Source organism: Lutjanus erythropterus, chromosome 8, assembly GCF_056507025.1.
Source record: "Lutjanus erythropterus isolate fLutEry1 chromosome 8, fLutEry1.hap2, whole genome shotgun sequence".
Classification (NCBI taxonomy): Eukaryota; Metazoa; Chordata; class Actinopteri; order Lutjaniformes; family Lutjanidae; genus Lutjanus; species Lutjanus erythropterus.
In genome coordinates, this window is record NC_139324.1 from 35,357,429 (window position 1) to 35,383,288 (window position 25,860).

General features: G+C 39.6%; 2 protein-coding genes across 2 annotated transcripts; both read left to right on the top strand.

Annotated features, from left to right (window-relative positions):
* The first annotated feature begins 2,259 nt into the window (after positions 1–2,259).
* Positions 2,260–5,690, top strand: LOC146323135 (claudin-14-like). Its single transcript, XM_084725381.1, has 2 exons — positions 2,260–3,369; positions 3,935–5,690. Exons 1-2 carry the CDS (start codon positions 3,136–3,138, stop codon positions 4,439–4,441), a joined length of 741 nt encoding a protein of 246 aa, XP_084581507.1. The 5' UTR covers positions 2,260–3,135; the 3' UTR covers positions 4,442–5,690.
* A 3,689-nt stretch (positions 5,691–9,379) lies between these two features.
* LOC146323136 (high-affinity choline transporter 1-like) lies at positions 9,380–21,549 on the top strand. Its single transcript, XM_084724123.1, has 9 exons — positions 9,380–9,535; positions 11,152–11,409; positions 12,756–12,869; positions 13,540–13,695; positions 13,842–13,990; positions 14,832–14,975; positions 15,725–15,878; positions 18,947–19,164; positions 19,470–21,549. Exons 2-9 carry the CDS (start codon positions 11,226–11,228, stop codon positions 20,121–20,123), a joined length of 1,773 nt encoding a protein of 590 aa, XP_084580249.1. The 5' UTR covers positions 9,380–9,535; positions 11,152–11,225; the 3' UTR covers positions 20,124–21,549.
* Positions 21,550–25,860: the final 4,311 nt, after the last annotated feature.

Genomic DNA, 25,860 nt, shown 5'->3' on the forward strand with positions numbered 1-25,860 from the left:
TCTTTGCTGAAATTCCTGCAATTTTTGAAAGACAGAAGACGTTCTCCGATGGCCACACCCACACCTTTTTAGGGACATTAGGATTCAAAGTACAGTACATGTATGGTGTTTGAAATAAAGGCCTCAGTGTCATGTCCCCTATAGAGGATAAATATGGATTGCCAGGTCTTAGGAGGATATTTTGTGGTAATTATGGTAGAAACAGTTCTACTTCTGTCCACAGGGGGCTCCAAATCAACACAACATGAAAGCTCTTTGTAGTAACTTTAATGAATATTAATGTTGTTAAAGTTGATACACTGATTAATTTATGTTTTTCATTAACCTTTTCATTTTATTATCTGTTATTCATTCACGCAGATGCAGTGAGCTGACTTTTTGAGACAAAAACAGCACATCCAGTGAGAACAATATCTGGTCTGTCTGCCTTTGCCTGGGTCTCGCCTCCGGGTCCACGGCTGACATCGGTCCTCTTTATCTGTCTGGAGCAACACGTCGGCTCTGGGACCGTCTCTCATGTCATCTCTGACAGGATGCTGCTGACAGGGATAATGCTGCTGCAGCTGATGATGATGGTGATGATGATGATATCTAACACTGGCCAGTCACACATGTGACAGTCCTGCAGCACAGGCACATATTCCTTGTCTGTTAAGGCAGCAGCAGAGACAGAAGGAGTTGGTCAGCGAGGAATCGATGCCAGTGGCCGTGTTTATCTGGAAGTACGCCGTCTGGACACCTGTGACCATGGCTCCATAATCCTGGTGTAACTTGTTGGTGAGTATTCAAATGTGGGAAGTTTTTACTAAATATTTAATTATGAAAGATTAAGCAATATCTCAAGTACAGTTTTTCATAGTGTTGATATTCGAACCCGACCAATATATTGGTCAACCAGTGTTAATGGCCAAATATTGATCTATCATAGCTTTATCTGTCTATATTGGTATCGGTGTATATAATGCTTAAGGCTACAGATGCAGCAGTAGGTTTATAGGCAGCATTTTATGGATATTTGATCCTTTTCTAAATGTAGGTTTATTATACAGGATACAGTTTCTTTTTCTAGTTGTACTTTTTTATTTATAGTTATTTAAAATGACTAACCCTTCAGCGCCCATGTAGCTTAGTTGGTAGAGCGTTCACTCCATGGTTCAACTCCCGCCTGTTGCTCTCAACCCCCCTTCCTATCAGGCAAAAAAGCCCCCAAAATAATCTAAATAAAATAAAATTACTAACCCTGTATCGCCATTTGTATCGTACTTGATATGTGGGTTTCTGAGACCTCTACAATATCAATATGATCAATATTTTGCTGAAAAACCTGTTGTGTGCAATCTGAGACATGTCTTCTGCCCTCTGGTGGATTATCAGCGCACTGCAGGCAGCAGCCAGCCTGTGAGTGCAAAATCCAACATGGCTACCTTTACATAGTAACTCACACAGTTTTTGAAAATTTTGCTAATTTTGAAAAATATTTCAGTGAATATTTACTGCATTGAAACAACCAATGATTACTGAATATTTTCTTCTTTATTTCATAGTAAAATCATGTTGCACTTGTGTGTATCAAATATGACACAGGACAAGATAATTTATCAGTGAATCCTTCCGCTGCACTGTTAAATAAAGATCGAAATGTCATCTTAAGACACACACGAGTAGCATTTTTACATATGAAATCACCTGTTATTATCATCACTTGGACGCTGTGAACATTTATTAGCAAGTGAGTATTTGTCAATAATTGTCTTTTTAACTGATTTTCACAAAAACAGTTTCTTGGATATCACAATCTGTGTGTTTTAGTGGCGAAATAAAAAGGTGTACATTTTCTATATTCTATATAAAGACTAATGGAATGTGTTTTTTACTCCCAAATATCAGCATCGGCCCAAAAAATCCAGCACTGGTCGGCCCGTAGTAGATACTATACAGGCAAGTGACAAAAAGTTATTAAATTGGCTTTGACATTGAATAATTTGTGGGCAAATCATTGTGAAATGAGATGCTTGTCACAGCCTTGCCTTGGTTCCTGTTGCTTACTTGTTATGCCTTCAGTGTAGTCAATCATTAAGTAAACACAATGAGGCTTGTATCTGTGATATTTTAAGAGGCCCCAACAGTGCCAGGTCTAACACTGAACAATAATCAAGCCTCATAAACAGCCTCTTGTTCTCCGAGGAAGTCAAAACAATGGGTCTGTATGAGCACAGTTTGCTTTCAAATGTAAAGTCTGCTCATTATTCAGGAGTATTTTTTTTTCCACCTAGAGAACAATTTGTTCAAAACATCGAGAAGGAACAAAAGTAAATACTTAACTATACAAGTCTCACATGCACTTACTGTGAGTCATGGGGTTTTTATTTTTGGCCTGAGCTTCCTGGACAATATATACTTCCATGTGTGGAACTGACTGTCAGGTGACCTTTGGTCCGACATGATATAATTTGGGTAACTACTACGACATAAGTCACCACGATCCCTTATTGTCACAGTTTGGGGCCCTATCAGGTAGACGTGCTCTGTCATCATCAGTCCCTCTCTCTCAAATACCCTGCAGAGCCGTGAAAAATGTTCAAAGTTAGTGGTTTATAACAGTACGCTCAGCTTGGGTGGTTTCTGTAAATGTTTAATTTCCTCTCTGTCTCCCTCTCTCCTTTCCTGAGGGGTGGCAGGGAGCTTAACAAATAGGCTGCTGTGGTTTTTGCCCTCCAGAGGAGAGCGTTGAACAGGTGAAGCTGAACGCTGCTCTCATTAGTTACAGATGCAGTCACCTGCCACTCACCAGAGACTGACGCCAGAAAGTTTCCACAGCTTTTTTCTGCCTGCAGACACTTGAGGAATGGCTCAGACTCTGTGACTGGATGTAAGCTCGGTGGAATTTACTATACTGCCGGGGACCATGCAGATAACAGGAGGAATCCAGCCTCATCCTCAGCCTGCGGGACTCTAGTTTTTCTCTGAGTGTTTCTTTTGTATGTGGCAACATTTCGGTGTGTTGATATTACTTTTTTTCTTGGTGACACATGAGACATCCACATGCTAGTAATTGCCTCTTAGTGCATGAATGCTCATCAGCAAACTGTAAACTTTGTACTTTGCAGTTTGAGCACCTGTCTGAGGGAGTAAACCATGGCGAGCATGGCGGTTCAACTCCTCGGCTTCTTCCTGGGGCTGCTGGGGTTCGCAGGAACTGTAGTTGCGACTCTGCTCCCCCACTGGCGCAGCACAGCCTACGTTGGCTCCAACATCATCACAGCCACCTCCTACATGAAAGGCCTGTGGATGGAGTGTGTGTGGCACAGCACTGGCATTTACCAGTGTGAGATGTACAGATCTCTGCTGGCTCTGCCGCGCGACCTGCAGGTACTGCATGTTCCACTTTTACATTTTTTTATTCAAAGAACCTTACGTTATCGTGAGAAGAGCCTATTGCATGTATTTTGACAGGCTGGGCAATACAGAAAAAAATATTTATCAAGGCCAATTCGACTTAAAAGACTAGGTGAGCTGATCTCTTGCCATCTCATTTTCTCACTCCACACTGATTCTGTTGTTGTGTCACATGTCGATGGTGCAACTCAACAACACAGCTGTTAAATGATTGGCTGTTTGAGGGTCACACGCCCCACTGTAAAAAGATATAATAGGCTGTTTATGAGCCAGGGCATATTTGCTCATGGCGGTTTGCATTTAATGCTTTTAAGTGAAACTACTCTACATTTTATTGAACAGTTTTCTTTTTGTTGCTGATGGAATGTCTTTTGAATGTATTTTGAACAGATCTATGTATTGATATAGTAATAAACCAGTGGATTTATTGATTGCCAAGTAACTATTAGAGTACATAATGTAGTTTTCTAAACCTGCAGGCTAGAATCAGAGTCCTGTTTTAATCCCATGGTTGAAGCTTGTCTCTTCTCCATGTTAGGCTGCCAGGGCGCTCATGGTCCTCTCCTGCATCACCTCAGTCCTGGCCTCTGTGGTGTCTGTGATGGGGATGAAGTGTACCCGTTTTGCCCGTGGCTCCTTGGTCAAGTCTCCACTGGCGCTAAGCGGGGCAATCTGCTTCCTCTGTGCGGGCCTGCTCTGCCTGGTCACCGTGTCCTGGACCACCAACGACGTCATCATGGATTTCTACGACCCCTTCCTCCCCAGCGGGATGAAGTATGAGATCGGCCTGGCCGTGTATCTGGGCTACGCCTCGGCCTGCCTCAGCCTGACCGGAGGACTGGTGCTGTGCGGGAGCAGCAGCGGCGACAGGTCGCGGAGCCCCCTCCGTCTACAGAGGAATCAACCTTCTTCACCTCCTCCTGCCTTCAACCACATATATCCTCCTGCTCCCCTCTACAAGCCGCCTGAGGCCCTGAAGGACAATCACGCTCCCTCAGTCTGCTCCCTTTCCAGCAGCGGCTACAGGCTCAATAACTACGTCTAACACCATAACTGCGAGGCCACAGGGACCGTTTTGAACAAAAAACATACTGCATTGAAGAAAACTGTCAACTGACCACTTCTTCAATATACTTTTAATATCTTTACAGGTATTATTTGCTTCCCCCATGCCTATAAAACAAGTTTAAAAATGGAAAGACTGATATGCTACATTACCATGATTGTCCAGATATCAGATGTCACATTTGACAAACTGCTCAGCTTTCTTCTAACTTTAACACGACCAGATCTGACAGCCTAACAAAACCAGCAAAGCAGTTTTTGACCAAGGATGTTATCAACAGAAGTTGTCACACAATGCACAAGAACCTGTAGAATATGACTCCCTCACTTTGGTTCCCAAGGAGAACCTCTTTTTCAGGTGCTGGACCAGTTTATTTTTGGTGGAAATTCTTTGTAATTAGGTGCAGAACTATGGCAGGTCCACGTTGATGGAAAAGGCCGTGTTGACCCACTGCTGTGTACCTGCAGGACCAGAAGGTGGCAGTATTTTACAGCAAATAGTCTGAAGGCACCACATCAGGGATACTCAACTTACTTTGCCTTGGGGACATTTTTCCAAAGTGACAGGAGGCCAAGAGCCAGTGAATAAACAAACATTGATACTAATGTCATTTATCAGGTAAAATCAATCAATCAACTATTATTTCTTTCATCTCAAATTAACTAACTTAACTAAATGAACTTGGTGCAAAGATTGACAGATTAATATTTTACTGGATTTAATAACTGCTACTACTTTTTTGTTTTAAATGCTTTGGTAACATTTAAAAGAGTTTTTGAAACATAAACATAGCTGGAACAAATATTGGAATGACAAACTGTAAAAATAAACTTCCCTTACCAGGGACAGAGTAAATAGCATGATCCTGCTGCACTTGGCACAGCATGATCACACAAAAATCAGCTTTCTCTGTTAATAAGCAGCCTCATTTATCCCATCACACAAAACTGGACTGTTCCTTCTTCCTGGTGAAAAACCCCACGGGCCTCAAGTTGAGTATCACCGGACGACACAAATCAGATTCCACATTCTGTGCTCTTGTTAATGGATAAGCTATTGGTCTGTCACTTCTTTGTTATAACCTACTTTCTAGTTGGGATTGACACTTATCTGAAAGCCAGTTCAACTGTAATAAAGTTTTTTAAAGGAAATGGATGTAACGTCTCAGTATTCAATGTTCATGCCAAAGAAAATAAAGCTTAATGAATGTCTGTTTTGTAATAATTAAGACATTGATGAGTACTTTTGTTTTGGTTTTTGTTTTCATAAGAGAAACACAGTTGAAATTAATAACATTAACTGATAGATGCATTACTCAGTTACTGGTTTGGCTGACTGCTTAACTGGAACCGAGTTGTTGTTAACAGTTTTATTTCCGTATGTGTTTTTTCTGCTATGACAGAGGCCTGCAGCAGGTGACACAGTCGTCCCATTTAACCCGGGGGTGTCAAAGTCATTTTAGTTCCTGGGCTACATACTGCCTAACTTGATCTCAAGCTAGACCAGTAAAACTGCTGCATAACTTTAACAACGGGCAGCACGGTGGTGCAGTGGTTAGCACTGCACCACCACACCACAGCAAGTAGGTCCTGAGTTTGATGCCCCAGCTCCCCCGCCTCTGTGCGGAGTTTGCATGTTCTCTCCGGCTTCCTCCCACAGTTCAAAGACATGCATGCATGGTTAACTGGTGACTCTAAATTGTCTGTAGGTGTGAATGTGAGTGTGAGTGGTTGTCTGTCTATGTGTCAGCCCTGTGATGAACTGGCGACTTGTCCAGGGTGAACCCCGCCTCTCGCCCAATGCCAGCTGGGATAGGCTCCAGCAGCCCGTGACACTTACGGAATAAGTGGTTACAGAAAATGAATGAATGAATGAATGAACTTTAACAACATCTCCCGTTTCTCTAGTGATAATAAGTGAAAGTACATTCTGAAAACACTGACAATTAATGAATCATCCATTTACAAAACAGGTGATGATTACGCTTTGCAAAGTGCAATTACCACATTCACTAGGTCTATTTGTCATTACATGTATTTTACAATTTACTGATAGCAATGACTCTACAAAGGCAGAAAACATTTGTGAACATTTATTTAGGAACTGAACAACAATATACGATTTTCCTTTGTGATTTTTTTTCCTGTCAAGATCTAGAAATTCTTCTAATTCAGACATTTCCACTCCTGTCTTGTAATGCTGCATCACCACACAACACAAACTAAAGTGGAAGCAAATGAGGAAGAAAGTTAAATTATCCCCTCCCATACAAACCATTTATAAATAAAAACTTCAGTTTTTAATGTACAGAAACATTAGCAGGAAGCACTTCACAGAGATTCAAGTAACTCTTAAGACAGCCACTGGATGGCGACAAAGGTCTTTTGAGATGGCAGCTCAAAGCCCTCAGTTAATTTTTTTTTTTTTATTCAAAGACTACATCAGATGTTAGGTTTGGTATAGCCTTGCCCACACTTTTTATGAATGGCACTATCATAGAATGTGAGTCATTATGCCATTTTGTGAAATGAAGAGTTATTACCATTGGTTGGCGCTGAATAAGATGTTGTGACACTTTTTGTGAGGCTTTCCTGACTGCCTGCCTAAAACTACCTGCAACACTGTGGACGCGCGTCTGAGGCTTATTTGTTAGAAAACTGTCCAATTATGCTGCCCTCTCCGGCAGCCTGTCAGCCACACAGACACCAAATTAAGAGGACGTGTCACAATCCGAGAAAGTCACTTATTTCCAGCAGTCAGACTAGTCAACATCTTTGTTCACACCAAGCAGCTCATTTATATTGCTGGTAAAGCCCAAAAAAATAATTCAAATAGACCTTTTTCACATCAGCCGTACTGATATGAAATGTTAGGGTAAAGCGGGTGTTACAAATGATACTAATTAAGTTTTAATTCCATTTAGTGCAGCAGAGCCTTTCCAGTGAGCCAACAGGCACAGTAGCAGCAGGCTGACTTTGTCTGACCTGAATGGGACAGAACCTTATTAAGTATTACTGGTAACACCTGTGTTTACCCAAACATTTCATGTCTGTAGTGACTGTAGTGAAATAAAAGTAATCTAAGCATGTTTTTTGTAAGATTGCTAATGGACATTAACCATATCAACCAAATAAAACTGAGTAAAATAAATAAAATAAAAAAACACCACAGAAATATGTGAAAGCGATTATTAAAGTTGAAGGTATAATGAGGCAGAAAAGGCTTCACACCACAGCAAGTGACAGACTTATAATAAGTGAAATAAACGTGAAATGTTTCTGTTTCAGAGACTTTCAATTTCAGCACCATGGACAGCGATCTGAATGCTCCTCTGTAGTTTCAAGTTAATGTTTGAGGACTGGCTGTTTGTGGTAACAACTTTTTATGAGGAATATAATGTCTATAATACAGAAATATAAAACAGAAAAACAGAATTATACTTGATGTGTTTAAAAGTTAATTGTGTAAGATTTATGGGATCTATTGGCAGAACATGGCAGTATGTTTTCAATAGTGTAAAACCACCTGAAAATAAGAATTGTTTTGTTATTGTTACTTTAGAATGAGTCTTTCATATCTAAAGATGGAACAGGTCCCCTTCCAAGGAAGCTGACATGTTTCTACAGTTGCTCAGAAAGGACAAATCTGTCTCCAGATTGCTTTTTTTGCCCTGACAGTTCCTCTAGGATTTTGCAGAATCTTTAATAATAATAAGAAGATGAAAAAGAGGAAGAAGTAGACTTCTGGGAGATTGTTGCAGCTTAAAATGTCTATAAAAATTGTGATGCATGTTGCATGTTATTGTATGTCCATTGTGTCTCCTTTTGATAAGTAACTAATGTGAAAACTATTATTTTAATGTAATTAATTTTTTTTTTTTTCACTTCCACTCACTGAGCCACCTCTAAAATGGTTTGGAGACTGAGGAGGCCCACTGCTCACTTGGAACACCTCTGTCCTACAGTCTTGCAAGGGGAGGGTGAGATGAGGTGTTTGCAATCTGCAAGTTTTACCTCTAGATGCCACTAAATCCAACAAACCAATCCTTTAAAACAAAACTATACTTGGTGCATTCAATTGGAAACATAAGATTTAAAGAGGACTAAATGTGACCAAATTAACGTCCTCAGAGTTGCTCCTTCTCATTGGTGGACTCAGGGAAGGTTGGGGGACCCTGGTATCCATATGTTTGCAAAAACACAGCAAAGATTTCCCATTGGATGCCCCTATAGACAAAATGTGACAAAGTGACTTCTCAGATACCCTTCCAGTGAAGAAAACGTAAAAAGAGAACGGGTTGGGAGTGTTTCGCAATAAATGCATCACGACTTTCTGCACATTTTTTTTTTTTTTTCTCCCCTGGCCCTCAGGCAGCCTGAGTCCGTCACTGCTCCTTCCTCATGTTTTTTGTCTATTTATACAAGTTTGTTTGAAAGTTTTGATGTTTAAATGTACACACTTGTGGGTGGAGTGATGTTCTTCCACGCGTAAAATGGATCATAAAATGAAAAAGTAATCCTACGTGGGGCTTACAGCCTCAACATTACCGCCGTACAGCAGGCGTTTGCAGAATCAACTGGATGCTTTAATCGCGGAGCGAACGGAGACCTGCGCAGGATCGTAAATCAGGCCTGAAATGTAACCTGGCAAAGTAAAGGTTTCATCCATTCAGCCGATATGATATTATGATATTGGAAAGCTTTCCCGGAGAGGTTGTGCGTCATGCCACTCTCTATTAGGTGCTATTTTCGTCCTGCCCTGGAAGACATTCATCCACCATCTACCCACCCTGACAGCACCCAATAAACCCACCACTCCCATTCATCTCCACCCCTCCACCCTCCTCCACCCTCTCTCCCTGTCCCTCGCTCTTTCCCCCTCCCTCTGTCTCTCTCTTTCCGACGAGCATTGGTGATTGAAAAAAACAACATAGGAGAATTGTGTTGGCTCGTCCAAGAGGATTACTTTGTGCTATCTTCACATTTTTAAAAAAAAAAGAAAACGTCTTTTTCAAATCATCTTTTGGAGGCCCTGCTGCTGTGATCTATTTACACCTGTTTCTCCAAAGGAAAGGTAAGTTCACGTCCTTTCCCAACATTTTCTTCTTTTACTAACATGTGTTGGCTGACTCTAACTGCATTTGACCACAGTGACAGATGTTGATTTAAAGAGGGATCAATAATGCAATACCGGCCTCCTGGAACAGTGGTGTCAGTGGTGTTTCTGCTGAAACCCACAGGTCTGATTCTAGTGATGCAGCACATCGGGCACAAATCCTAAATGCTTCTGTTTGAGGTCTCTTTTGGTTCATGGATAGCAGTTTTTGACCGAGCGTCGCGTTTTGGACGCATTATTGGACTTTTACGCACGACAGAGCTACAGGAAACAAAACCATGTCGGTCCAAATTTTTTAAATCATACTGGTCTACAGAGCAAGCTGAACACTCTTTTATAGTAAATTGAGAATTAATAGACAGCGAGTGAGTAAATAAGTGGCATAATAACTAGATAAAGCGACGACTGTAATTGAAACAAGGCTGTTAAGCGCGCGTAAAACATCCTCAGCTGTCTTACAGACGAGACAAGAAGTGCAACACTAATAATCTGTGAACTCCTCTGATCAATACCAGTATTTCTAGCTTTGGATTGTTTTGATTCATATCTTGTGATATGATGACACATGATGGACTGCCGGTTGATCCTCTTTTTTTTGCTATGTGCGTCAGTTGGACCCCTTAAGGTAGAGTATGGCCACTCTTCATTGCTTTAACCATATGATTTCAAACATCAGTTTTAAACAAAGATCAAATGGAAAAAGATGCGAAGTATTTCTGATTTGTTAAGATCAAAGCCGCTTTCAATACTCCCTGGTCGACTTTGTAATAATTTATTGTGTTGTGGTCAACGAGCAGGAACGTACAAGCAGTTTTTTCAATATATTCTTGGTTGCCTGTATTAGATGCACGGACTTTATCATACTTAAATAATCTGACATCACTGAGAGGAGGCTGCTAACAAAAAGCTGTGTTTAATACAGTTTTTCAGCATGAAATGTGGGTAAGAAATACTTCTGATGTTACTTTCTTTAAATTTGAGTTTGAGTTTGATTTTGTTTTTGTTTTTGTTTTTTTTATCTTATACTGATTGATTCAAATCAATCATTCTAGTGATTGATTGAGGCTTTAACTTGAAAAAAAAGTATAAAATAATCTGCTTGAGTTCCGCAAGAGTTTGAATTTATATGTGTTTATATTACTTTGGCGAACAAAGGATTTTATAATCGTTACAGCTGGATATTTGGAGTAAGAATGAAAATGATCCGTGCGGATGGTATTTTAATCATTTTATATTTTTAACTTAATTCTGTCTGTTTTTTGATACGCATGGTTTGGTCACTCAACGCCTCAAACTGAGTAAAAATTAAATCTTGTAGCTTTTCAGAATTTGGTAACCTCAAATATAATGTTTTCATAGTGTTTTAAATTTGATTATTTGGTTAATAGTTTCATTTGGGTGCAGTTCTGTTCCGCGTAATGCGCACGGAAGCTTTGCAATTACAGTGTCTGTGCTGTTAATAGCCCCTATTTTAAAATGTGTTTCTCAAGATGAGGGTTCTGTAAAATATTTGTTGCATCTCAAAGTCAAACACAATCCACTGAAACCTGTTTCTTCTTTTGTTTTCTTCAAAGTTCTCTCCATGAAATTCCAGTCCTCGACGCGCAGTAGCACTTGATCTCGGCGGGAGGACGCGGACGGAAGGAAGATGGCCATCCACGCCGAAGGTCTCGTGGCTATCGTGATCTTCTACGTCCTGATTCTGTTCGTGGGCATCTGGGCCGCGTGGAAGAACAAGAATTCCGGTGTTAGCGATGGCGGAGACCGGAGCGAGAGCATCATGGTCGGGGGGAGAGACATCGGGTTGTTCGTCGGTGGATTCACAATGACCGGTGAGTTGGCTTGCAACGAGGGGTCTTTCAGTTTTTGTTTGTTGGTAAGTGTTCATTCTGGCAGATTTTTATTTAATATGAGTTCAGAAAAAGACCATCAATTCCATTAACTCCGTCTTTTACGCACGGACAGCACTGCTGCTACAAATATGATTTACCACCAAACATTTCAATATTACATTCGTTATACTTACTTGAACTTAAATATAGAAGATTGACTGAAAAGTTTTAAAGATGTGCTGTAAATCCAATTTATCACCTAACAGAGAGGACCGATATCATATTTGGATGACTTCCTAATACAGTTCTGTTTTCCAAACATCAAAGGGATTCTGTTTGCTCTTTGCTTAAATCTTATCACAACTGCAAACTAAGATACATAATACTAATATACACACATAATACGGATTCATTTAAACATAATCTCTTTCAAATCATTTATGACTGTCTAGAAGTGTGTTGTGACGTCTGTATCCGCAACAACCCTACCCTCTGCCTGAATTAGAGTTGTCGCAATACCAGAATTTTAGACTTCTTAAGATACTAGTATAAAAAAACAAAACTCAATGCCTCTTTCTTTCAAGGGTCTGCAGAACAGGGGATGTCGCACACTGTGCAGATTGTGAAGCCCTCTGAAGCAAATTGTGATAAATGATATTGGGCTACATAAATAAAATTTGACTTGACTTGACTTGACTCCATCAATACCACAGGAAAAACAAAAAACAGTCCTAGGCACAGAAAATAGTCTTTTTCCTTTGTCACTAACGACTTGCACACAGTGCTTACACAGGAAAAATCATTGGAGGGATAAGGAAGACTGAACTGAACTGAGGTGTGAATGAGCACTAAGATGATCTTTCGAATAGCTTCAGCACTTTTGATACTATCAGATGTTAGTACTGTATTGTTTTTAAATATATGGTATTGATAAAGTATCAATACTTAGATACTTTAGACAATTTTAGACTGTTTTTCTTCTTCTTCTCATATTTTGTCTGTGCGTGGGACGTTTCTGGGCAGTGGTGTGTAGCGCCCTGCCGATACAGTGCGCAGGTTTTTGAGGTGGGGACTCCATAAGAACATTGTGACAAATGGTTACATCGTGTTCTCCATCTCTTTCCTCTGCTCTCTGTCTGTGAGAGCTGATGGAGAGATACACACATGTACACACACACACACACAGGCAGAGCAGACTGAGGATCATTTCAGCTGTACTCACACAAACGTTTTATTTTTCTGATTCACTGCTTTATTCTCACTAACATCACTCACTCTCTTAATTCACTCTGTAGGTGTGTCTGTGTTTATTTATTTACTTATTTTGTTTGTTTGTTTGTTTTCAGCCACTTGGGTGGGTGGTGGCTACATCAATGGGACAGCAGAGTATGTGTACCTGCCAGACTACGGCCTGGCTTGGGCTCAGGCGCCCTTTGGTTACGCCCTCAGCCTGGTTTTAGGTAAGAACAGTGTCTTTAGTGTTTGTGAAGTACAGTGAGAATGCAGGAGCTGCTGCAAATTAACAGCATTGAGGTACTTCTCAAAGAACCATGCCAGTAATTTTACATGTTTTAGACCATTTACCACAAATCACCTGAATGTGCATTTCTTGGAGGCAGCCACTGAGTTCCATTCATTTCAAAGTATTATGGAAGTATTATAGATGATATAATACAGTGTAATTTAATGTACATCATTGTTGTGTGGCAATTAGGGGTGAAACAATGATCAGTTTCATGATAAACTATGATAAAATCCCAGACGATTAGTGTTACTGTTTCAAAGATAATGCGTCAATGAAAACACTGATGTCACAAAGGACGTGACGAAATTGAAAAAAGAAGTGACATTATTTCTGAGCGTATCTGTACTTTTTAAACACTTTGAGCCAATTTTAACAATGCCCTGATATTAATGATAACCATGATTATTTTGGTCACTATAATCATGATATGAAATTTTCATACTGTTTCATCTCTAGTGGTGATGCAGTGGAGACTTTTCAACTCAAACTGCATGTAAAACTGAAATACCACACAATAATACCATAACTTTGATGCTGTAAAATTCTTCCTACAATGATCTCTTGTGCTTTTTGTGTGTCTTACCTTCATGTCTGACATCATTCAGGTGGCCTTTTCTTTGCCAAGCCCATGCGTTCACGTGGATACGTCACCATGCTGGATCCCTTCCAGCAGCTGTATGGAAAAAGGATGGGCGGTCTGCTCTTCATCCCCGCACTCATGGGGGAAATCTTCTGGTCTGCAGCCATTTTATCTGCTCTGGGTGGGTGATCATTGGACAGTATCACTTTATAAAAATATGCTTATATGTCCAAACTTAACTGTCTAAATTTAACTGTTCTAACTGATCCAGCACACTTAACTCTGATTGATAATTCCATCTGATGGACCGAACGTGCCGTCCTACAGGTGCCACTCTGAGTGTGATCGTGGACATAAACATCAACATGTCGGTGGTGATCTCAGCCCTGATAGCGATCTTCTACACACTCGTCGGAGGACTCTACTCTGTGGCATACACAGATGTGGTCCAGCTCTTCTGTATCTTTGTGGGCTTGGTGAGTTTCACTGACAGCATCTACCCAAAACAAAACATGAAGGTGTCACTAGCCTTTATTCGAGGCATTTCTGATCAGCTTCTTGGCAAAACCCTCCAAAAGATACAAGGCATACACATGTGGAAACATGATTAAAGAGATAGTTCAGACTATTTGAACTGGGTTTATAGAAGGTTCTTATTGATAGTCAGTATATTGCCTTCAGTAGACGCCAATCGGCACGCCCCAGGTTCAGAGAAGCAGAGAGGAGTACCAGCACTGAAGCTAAGCAATGTACTGCTGTGAACAGGGTCAGCAACAAAGCATATTTTAGCCACTTCAACCATAATTAATAAATTTTTGAATTATATATATATATATATATATATATATATATATATATATATACATATATATATATATATTGCTCACACCAAACCATAAGTCCATAGGCTGATTTTGCCAATGGAGTCTGGCTGATGTAACAGCAGTTTCCTATCAGAAAAGAACTGATGGACCTTTTTTAAATTGTCTAAAATACGTTCTGTTGCTGATCCTGTCCACAGCAGTACATGGCTTAGTTTCCATGATGGTGCCCCTCTCAGTTTCTCCAAACTGGGGGTGTGTTGACCAGCATCTATTGTAGGTAATGCACTCACATACAAATTTTAGAGATGGGTCACAGTGGCAGGAACATACTGACATACATGTAGAGACACTACAGTGTGCCAGGTATTAAATGATATAGAACTTTTTGCAAGAATATATAAAACTTAGGTCCAATGTCAGAGTCATGTTTAAATGACTCAGTATCTATGTCACAATAATTACATTTGCATTCTTCTACCCTCCTCTCCATCAGTGGATCAGCGTGCCTTTTGCGTTGTCCAATCCTGCTGTGTCGGACATCAGTGTCTCAGCCAAAGAAGCAATCTACCAGTCACCCTGGCTGGGGAAGATTGAGCCTGAAGACAAATGGCTTTGGGCAGACAATTTCTGTTTGCTGGTAAGTCTTTTTTTTTTTTTCAGAAGATTAATTAAGAGACAGTATATTACTGTAAAGTAAAGTGAACGCAAATTATCATTCCACTGTCAAATGTTGCAGACAGGGGGTTTAAGTGAGGCATTTAAAGGGACTATATAAAGAGAGGGGGGGGGGTGTTGTATGAAGTACTGCTCCAGAGTCAGTATCACAGTAGATGACAGTCTGCACAGAACTAGTTTTGAGAAGCAACAGCGTCAGCAGCAAAACATATTTTAGCCAGTCAATATCAGTTTAAGCATGTGATATTTTATAATATTTTCAACCAGACTCCATTGGCAAAATCAGTCATTTTATTGTGCAGAACACGAGAGTTGCTGGTCTACCACTGCCTCGATCTGTTTGTTTGTGCTGATTTTGTTAATGGAGTCTGGTTGAGTGAGAGGGAGCAATATCTGGCTTATATAACAGCAGTTTACCATCAGAAAAGTCTGTCTGACAGGAAGGTAAAGCAGGCGGGCCTTTTCTTCTCCAAACTAGGGGTGTGCTGACGGCCATCTATTGTAGGTAATACACTTACAAGCTTATCAATAAAACTTCACTTAACATAATCTGAACTATCCCTTTAAGGTGCAGTTAATTGGAACCACATTTACAGAACAGATTTGTCACGTTTGTTGTACAAAGACTGTGTTCTAGAGGTGTGGTGGTCTAGCTGACTGTTCTGCATTGGTTTGGTGTCTGTATTTACTATAGTGTGTTTCTGTTTCTAGATGTTGGGGGGGATTCCCTGGCAGGTCTATTTTCAACGGGTTCTTTCTGCCTCTTCAGCTACCTACGCCCAGGTCCTTTCCTTCCTCGCCGCCTTCGGCTGCCTGGTCATGGCCGTCCCCTCTGTCCTCATAGGAGCTATAGGGGCCTCCACTGGTAAATACACACACACACGAACACATACACACACACACACACCGGGGCTTTGCTAGAGTTAAAGCTATTAGATTTAATTTTGTGTATTATGTTAAGCCAACTGTTGCTATGTGTAACTGTCCGTTGCTATGAAAAACAGACCGTTGCTATGGATGCAGTTCTGATCATAGACTCTGGAGGAGCGGAAAATCATGTTTAAATCAACAAAATCACTTTTCATGTCAAATTATTGATTTTTTATGGGATAAGTAACTGTCATAAGCGGTGTAATGTTTCCATCCTTATATATTATCCTCACAATGTAAATTTAAAAAAGTAATCAAGTATTGATTGATTATTCATCTTAAATAGTTCCTCCAGATTTTTTGAAATCATAAAAGTATTTCAATTTAGTGCATTTTCATGTAAAGTTGTATTTGATCTTGTTCTTTTTCAGTTTGCTCTCCAAATGTCACTGCTTCTGTTTTATGAGTAACTTAAGAAGAAAAGAAAGAGTCATATTTCCCTATTTCTTTCATTAACAGTAGCAGTATTATATGTAGTAGTATTTGTTAGAAACACCATCACATCATCTGCATAAAATTCTATGTTAAGTTCTTCTTCTCCAATTTTTATACCAGTAATAGTTTTTTCTAATACTATCTCCCAGTGGTTCCATACACAACGCAAACATTTGGGGTGAAAGCGGATTAACCTGTTGTGTACCTCTCTTCAGCGTAAATATTTAAAATAATGTCCCATTAACTCTTACCTTGGATTTTGTTTATTTGATTGTACATTATGTATACTACATGTATAAACTTATGGAGTCCATAATGTCACATGTATTTAATTTAAATGGCCATGATAATGGATTAAAATTGTAAGATTTAGTACTGATTCAGTATTGGTCAAATAGCTACGACTGGATGTTATTAACATTTGGATTAGATGCCCACAAATGACACAAAAATGACAAAAATGCAGTGTCACCTGATATTTTTATTCTACACACAGTTACATCTGGATTCAGTGTTACATCACAGATGAACACATATATTGCAGATGCTGATCTGTGAATGAAGTGCATACACACACACACACACACATGCACACGCATTGATTAATCAGTTAATGAAACATCACAAGACAATCGAAACATCCAGGAATCTGATCCTTTATTCAAACAGGAAAGTGTGATCAAAGGGAACACAATGCCTTCCCGGGTTGTTTACACCCCAGCAGCCTTTTTCTTTTTTTCAGATGTGTAAATGCAGATGCGTACACTATCCGGAGGGTAAACAACATCAGACGGTTCCTGTCACGACGGGCAGAGGAGAGAGCCATCAGACCATGCCGATTTAGTGAATATTACATCTGAAGAGGAGCTAATTAATCTCGTCCGTCTGAAGCTGTTTCATGTATAACAGGCACTAATAAACCACTGCTTGTGAGAGGCAGAGTATGTACCTCTGGAGGATAAAGAGAAGGATGAAAAAAGAGTGATAAAGATAGACAGATTTGAGAGGGTTAAGGGTAGAGGTCTTTCCAAGTCCAAAAATTTGTGCCTAAACCCAAAAAAGAACCGACACAAACATGTACACTATTTGAAAGCTGCAACCCAGACCCATGCAGAACGGAGAAATGTCAGACCCAACCCTGTCAGGAGCCCCGAGTGGCCAAGATTTCACAGATTGCTATTAACAAGGACAGTTTGGATTTATTTGTTGTGAGGTTTATTAAGGTACTTATCGATAGAAAGTGTATCAGTAGAAGATGATTGGTACGCCTCCAGTCAGGAGAAGAAGAGAGAAGTACCAGCAGAGAAGCTAAGCAAATGTGCTGCTGTGGACAGAGCCAGCAACAAAAGGTATTTTAGCCACTTAAAGCTACTGCAAGGAGATTTTAAATGGTTATGAAAGAGTCTCAGTTTAATACCGATACCTCCTCGGGTCAGGTTTTCCTTGACGTCTACTTAAAAAAACTATATCAGTTTAAATGTACACTATATTCAGAATATTTTCACCACTTTACTTTGCCATCAGACAGCCTTTTCTGACAGGAAACCACTTTTGTATGAGTCAAATATCGCTCTCTCCAAACCAACCAAACACCATAGACAAAATCTGTAATTTTACTGGGAGTTTCTGGTCTACTGCTGCCTCAAATTCATAGCTTATATATGTGGTATTGTGTGACTTTGGTGAATCTGAACTAACCTTTTCAAACACAATGACATAAACAAAGTAGCAGATCGAGGCCACTGAAGACCAGCAACTCCTGTGCTATGCAAGGTAAAATTGCTGTTTTGCAAATGGAGTCTGGTTGGTTTGGAGAGAGCAAAATTTTGGCTCACATAATGGTGGTTTCCCATCGTATCTGGTGGCAAGATAAAGTGCTGAAAATATTCTAAATATAGCATACAATTAAACTGATATAGGTTTTTTTAGGTGGATCTTTTTTTAAGTGACTTGTTTTTGACCCTGTCCACAACAGTGCCTCATTAGACTCATTAATCATTATTAATGAAATGATTATTAATCAAATTTACAATTAAAATGCAATTAAACTACATAATGAATTCTTGAATACGGGTTCATATTTCATATTTGAAAAGGCACAAACCAGTCTATTAACCATAGTTAATATTACATAGATGTCATATTTTCAATCAGTATCCATTATTTATGGCATCCGCTAACTACTGTGGGTCTTTCCCTGTGTTTTGATCAACAGCACAGCATTACACTGATAATCTCTGCTGTATTTCAGCTCACAAATGTGAAACCCTTTTGTTTCTCAGCAACTAAAACAGGTGTATCCACAGTGAGCATTATAATAAGGTCTCAAAGTCAAGCCCTTTGTCTGAAAAGCTAAGGGATCAAGCACAGTCCGTGCTTAATTACGTTGTGCTATTGTGCTGTGAGCAAAAACTGCAGGCAAATATTGGTCCTTTATTTTAAAACAAATTGGCACATAGATAATCCTGATGCATGGATGCAGCAAATATTACTAATTGGTTCATAAGAAGTCCAAAAACAACCTGACCACAACACATTTTTGACTGTGGTCCTCATTTCTTCTTCCAGATTGGAACCAGACTACTTATGGGTCCCTCCCTCCAAAGGATAAGGATGAATCGGACATGATCCTTCCCATAGTGCTTCAGCACCTCTGCCCGCCCTATGTCTCCTTCTTTGGTCTGGGGGCGGTGTCGGCTGCGGTGATGTCGTCAGCAGACTCATCCATTCTCTCAGCCAGCTCCATGTTTGCCAGGAACATCTATCAGCTCGCCTTCCGACAGTCGGTAAGAGTGCTAACAATGATACTAACACACATTTGTAAAGTTTGAGCCACTGGTTGCAAACATCAGTCAAATAATCAATAAATCAATTCTAGTTTCATGCCAGTGGTTTACAAATGTGACAGATGTTTCTACAAAATGGATCCAAAACCTTCAGACACCATTCAAACAAAAGAGCTGCCTAAAAGTGAAGCCAAAAAAATCTTGATTGCCCCCTGGTGGCTGGCACCTCTCCATTCTCAACCTCGTCTTCTCCATGTTTTTACGTTGTCTTCTTCACTCTCTTATCTCTTTCTTCTCTCCTCCAGGCCTCAGATCGTGAGATTGTTTGGGTGATGCGCCTCACAATCTTTGTATTCGGAGCTCTTGCCACTGCTATGGCATTGTTAACAGGATCAGTTTACGGCCTGTGGTACCTGAGCTCCGACTTGGTCTACGTCATCATCTTTCCCCAACTTCTCAGTGTGTTATTCATCAAGGGCACCAATACCTATGGCTCTGTGGCTGCCTATATCTTTGGTCTTGTGCTGCGCATTGGTGGAGGGGAGCCCTACCTCAAACTTCCTCCCTTCATCTACTACCCCGGTTGGGTGAAACAGGAAAAAATCCACCACCTCACTGGGGATGTGGAGTACTTCATCCAACAGAGGTTTCCGTTCAAGTCTGTGTCCATGGTGGCATCCTTCTTGGCAAACGTGGCCTTTTCTCACCTGACAAAGTACCTGTTTGAAAGCGGTATGTTGTCACACAAGTACGACTTCCTGGATGCCGTGGTGTCCAAGCATAGCAAGGAGATCATGGACAAAACCACGCTGGTGAGCAACCACGACAACATCATTCTTTCAGAGATGGCGCCGGTCAACCAGGTCCTGGGTACGTCGCTGGCCGGGACGTTCACCAGCAGGGAGATCCTCAGTGATGACGGGGCGTCTAGTCCAGAGGCTTTTCACAATGAAGACTAGACAACAAAGGCACAAAGAACCAAGGAATTTAAAGAAGAAGGAATAATCAAAGAGGCATCGACACTCTTCAGGAAACTTGCTACTGCCGCACCGGAAGCCGAATCAACAGAAATCTGCTGTGGCTTCTGAGTGACTCCACAAGTTTGTTTTATGCTGATGACATGGTGCCTCCTTCTTTTTTAACATCCCTTGCGTAGAACCAGGAGGTGGACTGTCAATCAGCTGTGTCAAGCATACCATACTCATTCTTATTTTTGATTTTTATCATGACTCTGTGAATCTACAACCACTACAACCAGTTTAATTTAAGTGCTGCTACAGTGACCAGAGGGACTTTCAGGGGAAAACAATGAAAACGTTTGCTGTTGGTAATGAGAATAGTGCAATATCTAACCAAGGCACTGTGTCCACTTCTACATAGTACTGTGTGTGTGTGTGTGTGTGTGTTAATGTACATGCACATGTGTATACATGACAACAAAGCCGCACTGATGAATGCTCTCAGATTTTAAGTTTTAAAATTGCATAGAGTACATTTATTAATAGAGCAATAATATTTTTAGGATCTATGTTCTATGGATAGATGCATTGTACTGAATTTGTTAGTGTCATTATTTTTAACTTGAAGACCAATAGATTTTTTTCTTATTTTATGTTGTGTGTTCACCTTGCTCTTAAATCTCTTGTCATACTCTCTAATTTCAAACAGTGTAAGACATTATACCATCATAATATCACCAAACCCCTGACTTGCCAAATAGAAGGTTGATACTGGATGATTCTGCAAGACCCTAGATTACGTTCAGTCGTAGCATTTTTTTTAACGTTCACTGCCAGCAGTTTTAAAATTAATTATTTCCACAATATCCTCATGTTGCAATTACATCTGATAGATATAAACCCAATATTCACTTTCCTTTTAGCTCTATAAGATGGGCCACAAATGCAGCTCTTTTCTGTCGATATTGAACACATTAAACATCTTTTACTACCTTAAATTCCACACTTTTGGCTGGGGATGTTGTGAGAAAGTTGTGCCATAATCTTGTCTAAAGTTAGTGCGATATTGGAGTCAGGTTGGGTGTGGGGAACTAATTTGCAGGTGCAGAAATCACTTTTGCACTTTTGCATTTCTTTCCAGACATGGGCAACCTGCTGCCTTGACAGTAATTTGCATTAGGCTTAGTAAGTCTCTCCCTCAGTCTAAGTCCTAGCACATCAGAAGAGTGATTATTTCGGGTGGCAAAGAAAAACCGCAATGGCTTAATCTGACTATTGCTTTTAATTGTGGAAATTAAAGGGTATTGGTATCGACTACTAAATATCTGATATTGTAGCATCCCTACTTTTGGCACTGAACACTTGCACTGGACGTTAAACGTGTACTGCAGAATCATCATGAACAGTATGAATGTATTTCCAAAGGTATTCATTACACACCACCTGGATGTACACAGATTCTAATATCCAACATAAACATTTATTAAAATGTTTTTTTTTACCTTCCAGGCAGCCATTGACTTCACTGTGTTGTGAAAATCAAATTGCAAGCTTTGTTTCGGTTAAATTTATAATTGTAGTACATCTTTGAATTAATGTGCATTTTAAAACTGACAACAATAAGAGCACATATGATGTAAGTCTTTCAAGTTAATATATAAATGAAAGGAAGACAATGGTAGCCTGGAAAGTATGAACATTCAGAGATCTAAAAACACTGCAGTAAGGTTTGATTGGTATTAATGTACAGATTACTTCAATGACATTATTTTAAAGGACTGATATGGTCCTTTAAAATGATCTCACAGAAGATATTTTTCTCGTACTAAACCTGTATTGACTGGCCAGCCACAGCAGGTTAGCAGAGACAGGAAATGATTGTTCCTCCCGGGATGGTGTCAGTAGCACCGGCCATTATTGATCCAATCCCCAGTTGATTAGCCCTCAGGACATTTGATTAATGCTGCGAAGAGGTTAGAAACTACAGTTCATAAGGGTTTGTTTTACAGTGTGTTACGTTACTGACTGAGCACCCGCATACATACAGTAAATTTCCCAGTATCAGACACACTGCTGCTTTGTATAAGAAGAATCAAGTAAAGGCGTTGTCACTTTATACAGTGATTTCTGGCATTGTTAAGTGTTACTATTGTCCAGCTGAATTCTCTGTGTTTATCTCCTCTCAGAATTGTTGTGGTTTGTTGGTGTCTTTTTGAATCTATGGACTCGCCTTAATTCAAAGGTCAGCTGAGGAAAATGAGCAGGTTTGGAACACTTTCAAAAAGTGACCACTTTTATAGAAATAATTTTTCAGTTAAAGGATAAGTCTAGGGTTATTCTGTATTTTATTTGTTGTCAACAATTAAGACCAAAATCAATAATGGGTTAGTCTGTGTCTATGGCACTCAGCTGCAAGCCCAATCATTACTGCTGCTGTAGATGTAAATCTTTAAGAATGGGTCACAAATACATAGACTGAGTCGCACCAAGAAAGATCAGTTTAATCTAAGAATTAATCTGAAATTAAGCAAAACTCTGTTGAACAATTAAATTCAAAATATCAGTTCAGTAAATCCAAGTTTACTGATGTAAACAGAAAGTAAAGAGAGTTTAATTAATATGGAGATACTTAGCATTTCATTGTTTGCTAGCTAGCTGAAAAGTTAATAAACAAGTTAACAAAGTTAACCAAACATTACATTCTTTGCTGGCTAGCTAAAAGGTTCAAAAAAGAAAACATTGCATTGATTTCTAGCTGGCTTAATAGTTTTTCTTAAGTTATATTGTTTGCTAGCTAGCTAAAAAGGAAAAAAGAAAATATTACATTGTTCATTTGCTAGCTAAAAAGTTAGCAAAACGTTATATATATATATATTGGTGACAAATAACTGAATTTAATCTTGGTTTTAATAAGGGAGGTTTAATCTGCGATAATTCTAAAATATCTTAAAAGTCTGGTGCAGCATAATTTAAAGTCAAACCATGATTTAATCGAGGTGCAACTCAGCCATTCAGTCATCTTTTTTTTTAAAGCAGAACAATTTCAGAAACAGGTTACTCAAAGAGGAGTTAGTGGTGCATCAGTTGTGGACTATTTTCTAATGCAGATGAACACAGATTAGATGTTCTGTGTGTATGGCAGCAGGACGGCGTATGTGGAACTGACTCACATTAAACTACAGTGCCTGTGTTAATATTAGTGAAGGAATATGCAATCCAGTGAAAATGTGTTGCAACAAGCCACATCAGGCTTCACGTGAGAGCCGGATCAATTCATTTTTGATTTTGGTCTTTTAGAGGGATTTGGCGACAATAAGAAAAATCTAGTCTAACGCCACCTGATCCTTTAACGTGGGAAGATGGCCTTGTAGTTAGTCTTTAGAGTGAAGGGGTCCTGATCCCCGTATGCAGCCATATTATCTGCTGAGGTACAGTAAGACAAATCCCGTCCTGATCCTGTCCCGTCTCTAAAACATAATTCACAGTTGCGGGATTTATGATTTGCCACCAAGACGACATCAGCTTCAAACTGAATGGGGGTGACTGCTGGTCTGATGCTATGCAAAGTGTCAGGCAATCTCATTGGAGTTAAATGTGAATGTAAACTATCCTCGTCATCAGATAAGGCTCATAATGAGTGTGTGTCGTAGCTTAGGTTCATTCACAAACCTGAACGCACACAGAAAAGAATCCGTGTCAGCTGTCGAACTGGCACATTTGTGGCTCTATGTCGTAAACTGCAATGATGCTGTATTTTTGTGTGATAAATGTATATACCAAAAAAAAAAGCAAATGAAGAAATTAGTCTACTTTTAAATGCAGCACTGAAAATGATGTTTGTTGACAGTGAAATTACAGCTATTTATTTATTCATGCAGTGTCTATAAGAGTATAGTTGTAAACATGTGAGGTCAGTTGAATAAATTATATGATTTAGCACAGTCATGATTTGGTTTTTTTTTCTTTCCGTATGTACATGTCTGCATTATAGCATTTTAAAGGGACAGTTCACCCCAAAATCAAAAACATATTTTTCCTCTGGTCTGTAATTCTGCTTATTAGTCTTGATTTTTTTTGGTGTGAGTTGCAGAGTTTTGGACGTAGAGATGTCTGCCTCCTCACACGGCTTGTGTTGCTCAAAGCGCCAAAAAATGCATTTGAAAATCTCAACTTTAATGTGTCTGTCCATCCACACACTTTGTTGTGAGCAGGTTCATGCAGGAACTATTTTCTTTCTAGTAGAAAAGGAAGTAGTTCCAGCAGATTCTACAGTGGTTCTGGTAAATTGTACTGCAGGAAGAAAGTAGCTCCTACAAGAAACTGCTCACAACATGGACTGTGGATTATCTTGAGTAATCAGGTAATGTTTTTATTTTTCAAATGTATTTTTTTTTTATGTTTTGAGCACCGCAAGCTTAGTGCGATTTAGTCCCATTATACCGGAGAGAAGGCAGAAATCTCTACAGCTGATTATTTCCAAAATTCTGTAACTCACAGCAAAGAAAAAAAAATCTAGGTGGATAAAAAGCACCACAGGCTGGAGGAAAAATATGTATTTTTGACTTGGGGGCGAACTGTCTCTTTAAATTTTACCGATTATAAGTTTACATTACAAGTTGTTTTATTTTCAACTATTTAATAAGATACGGAAAGATGGATACGTGTGTGTGTGTGTGTGTGTGTGTGTGTGTCTGTGTGTGTGTGTGTGTGTGTGTGTGCATGTCTTTGTGTGAACTGACTGGTGGAGGGTTTAATCTCAGGGTTGCCGCCTGCTTGGACGCATCAATCAAAACGCCCACCTCAGAATCTTATAACTGCCAAAACTGTCAGTGCTGTCAATCACTCTCTTTGTCTCACACCAACACACACACACACACACACACACACACACACACACACACACACACACACACACACACACACACACACACATTTTTCTCAGATCCCAGCATGACTACACTAGTCTGACCCCTGGCTGATGGAAGAACCTTCAATTTGTTGCTTTCCTCGTAGTATCAAACTCCACCTACACAGAAGAAATAACAAAAAGGTGTTAATAATTAAACCTCTCTCTTAAAAACCTATATATAATCTATTGATAACAACTGCTGACTCCTAACACTGTTTCCAAACTGAGGCCAAAACGCATCCAGACATAATACAATGTCACAGCAGCGCCGCTTATTTCTTCCTCTGTAGACGAGCTAGTCGGTGTCTAAGTTATTTATTAATAACTAACATAGTTTTCTTAACCCAGTCTTGTTTCTATATAACTGGGGGACAATTTGCTTACTTGTAAATCCCAACAGCTCCTTGTTTCCTTTGAAACCTTAATCTTTTTGGGGATATCCATACAGAAAGGCTGAAAATTTCAAAAGAAAGTTGAGAATTTTTTTGTATAATTCAATCAAGTCAAATGTAATAAAACCAAACTCTGTTCTGAGTAACCTTAATAAAAATATGCAAAAGAGCACCTGGGGGGGGGGGGGGGGTATTTCACAAAGAAGCTAAATCTGTTTGGAGCTCAAACAGCACAAAATTATTACATAAAAGTGCACAAAACACATTTTTTTATTCTTTTCAGTACCCATGACTAAATCAAAAATATATAAATGCAAAAAGAAAAAAGTGAATAATAAAACAAAACACTGAGTCGATTTACTGAGACGTACTTGTATGATGGACTGCTATACTGGGTAAAACGCACGCAAAATTGCAAGGTCGCGTAAGATTCACA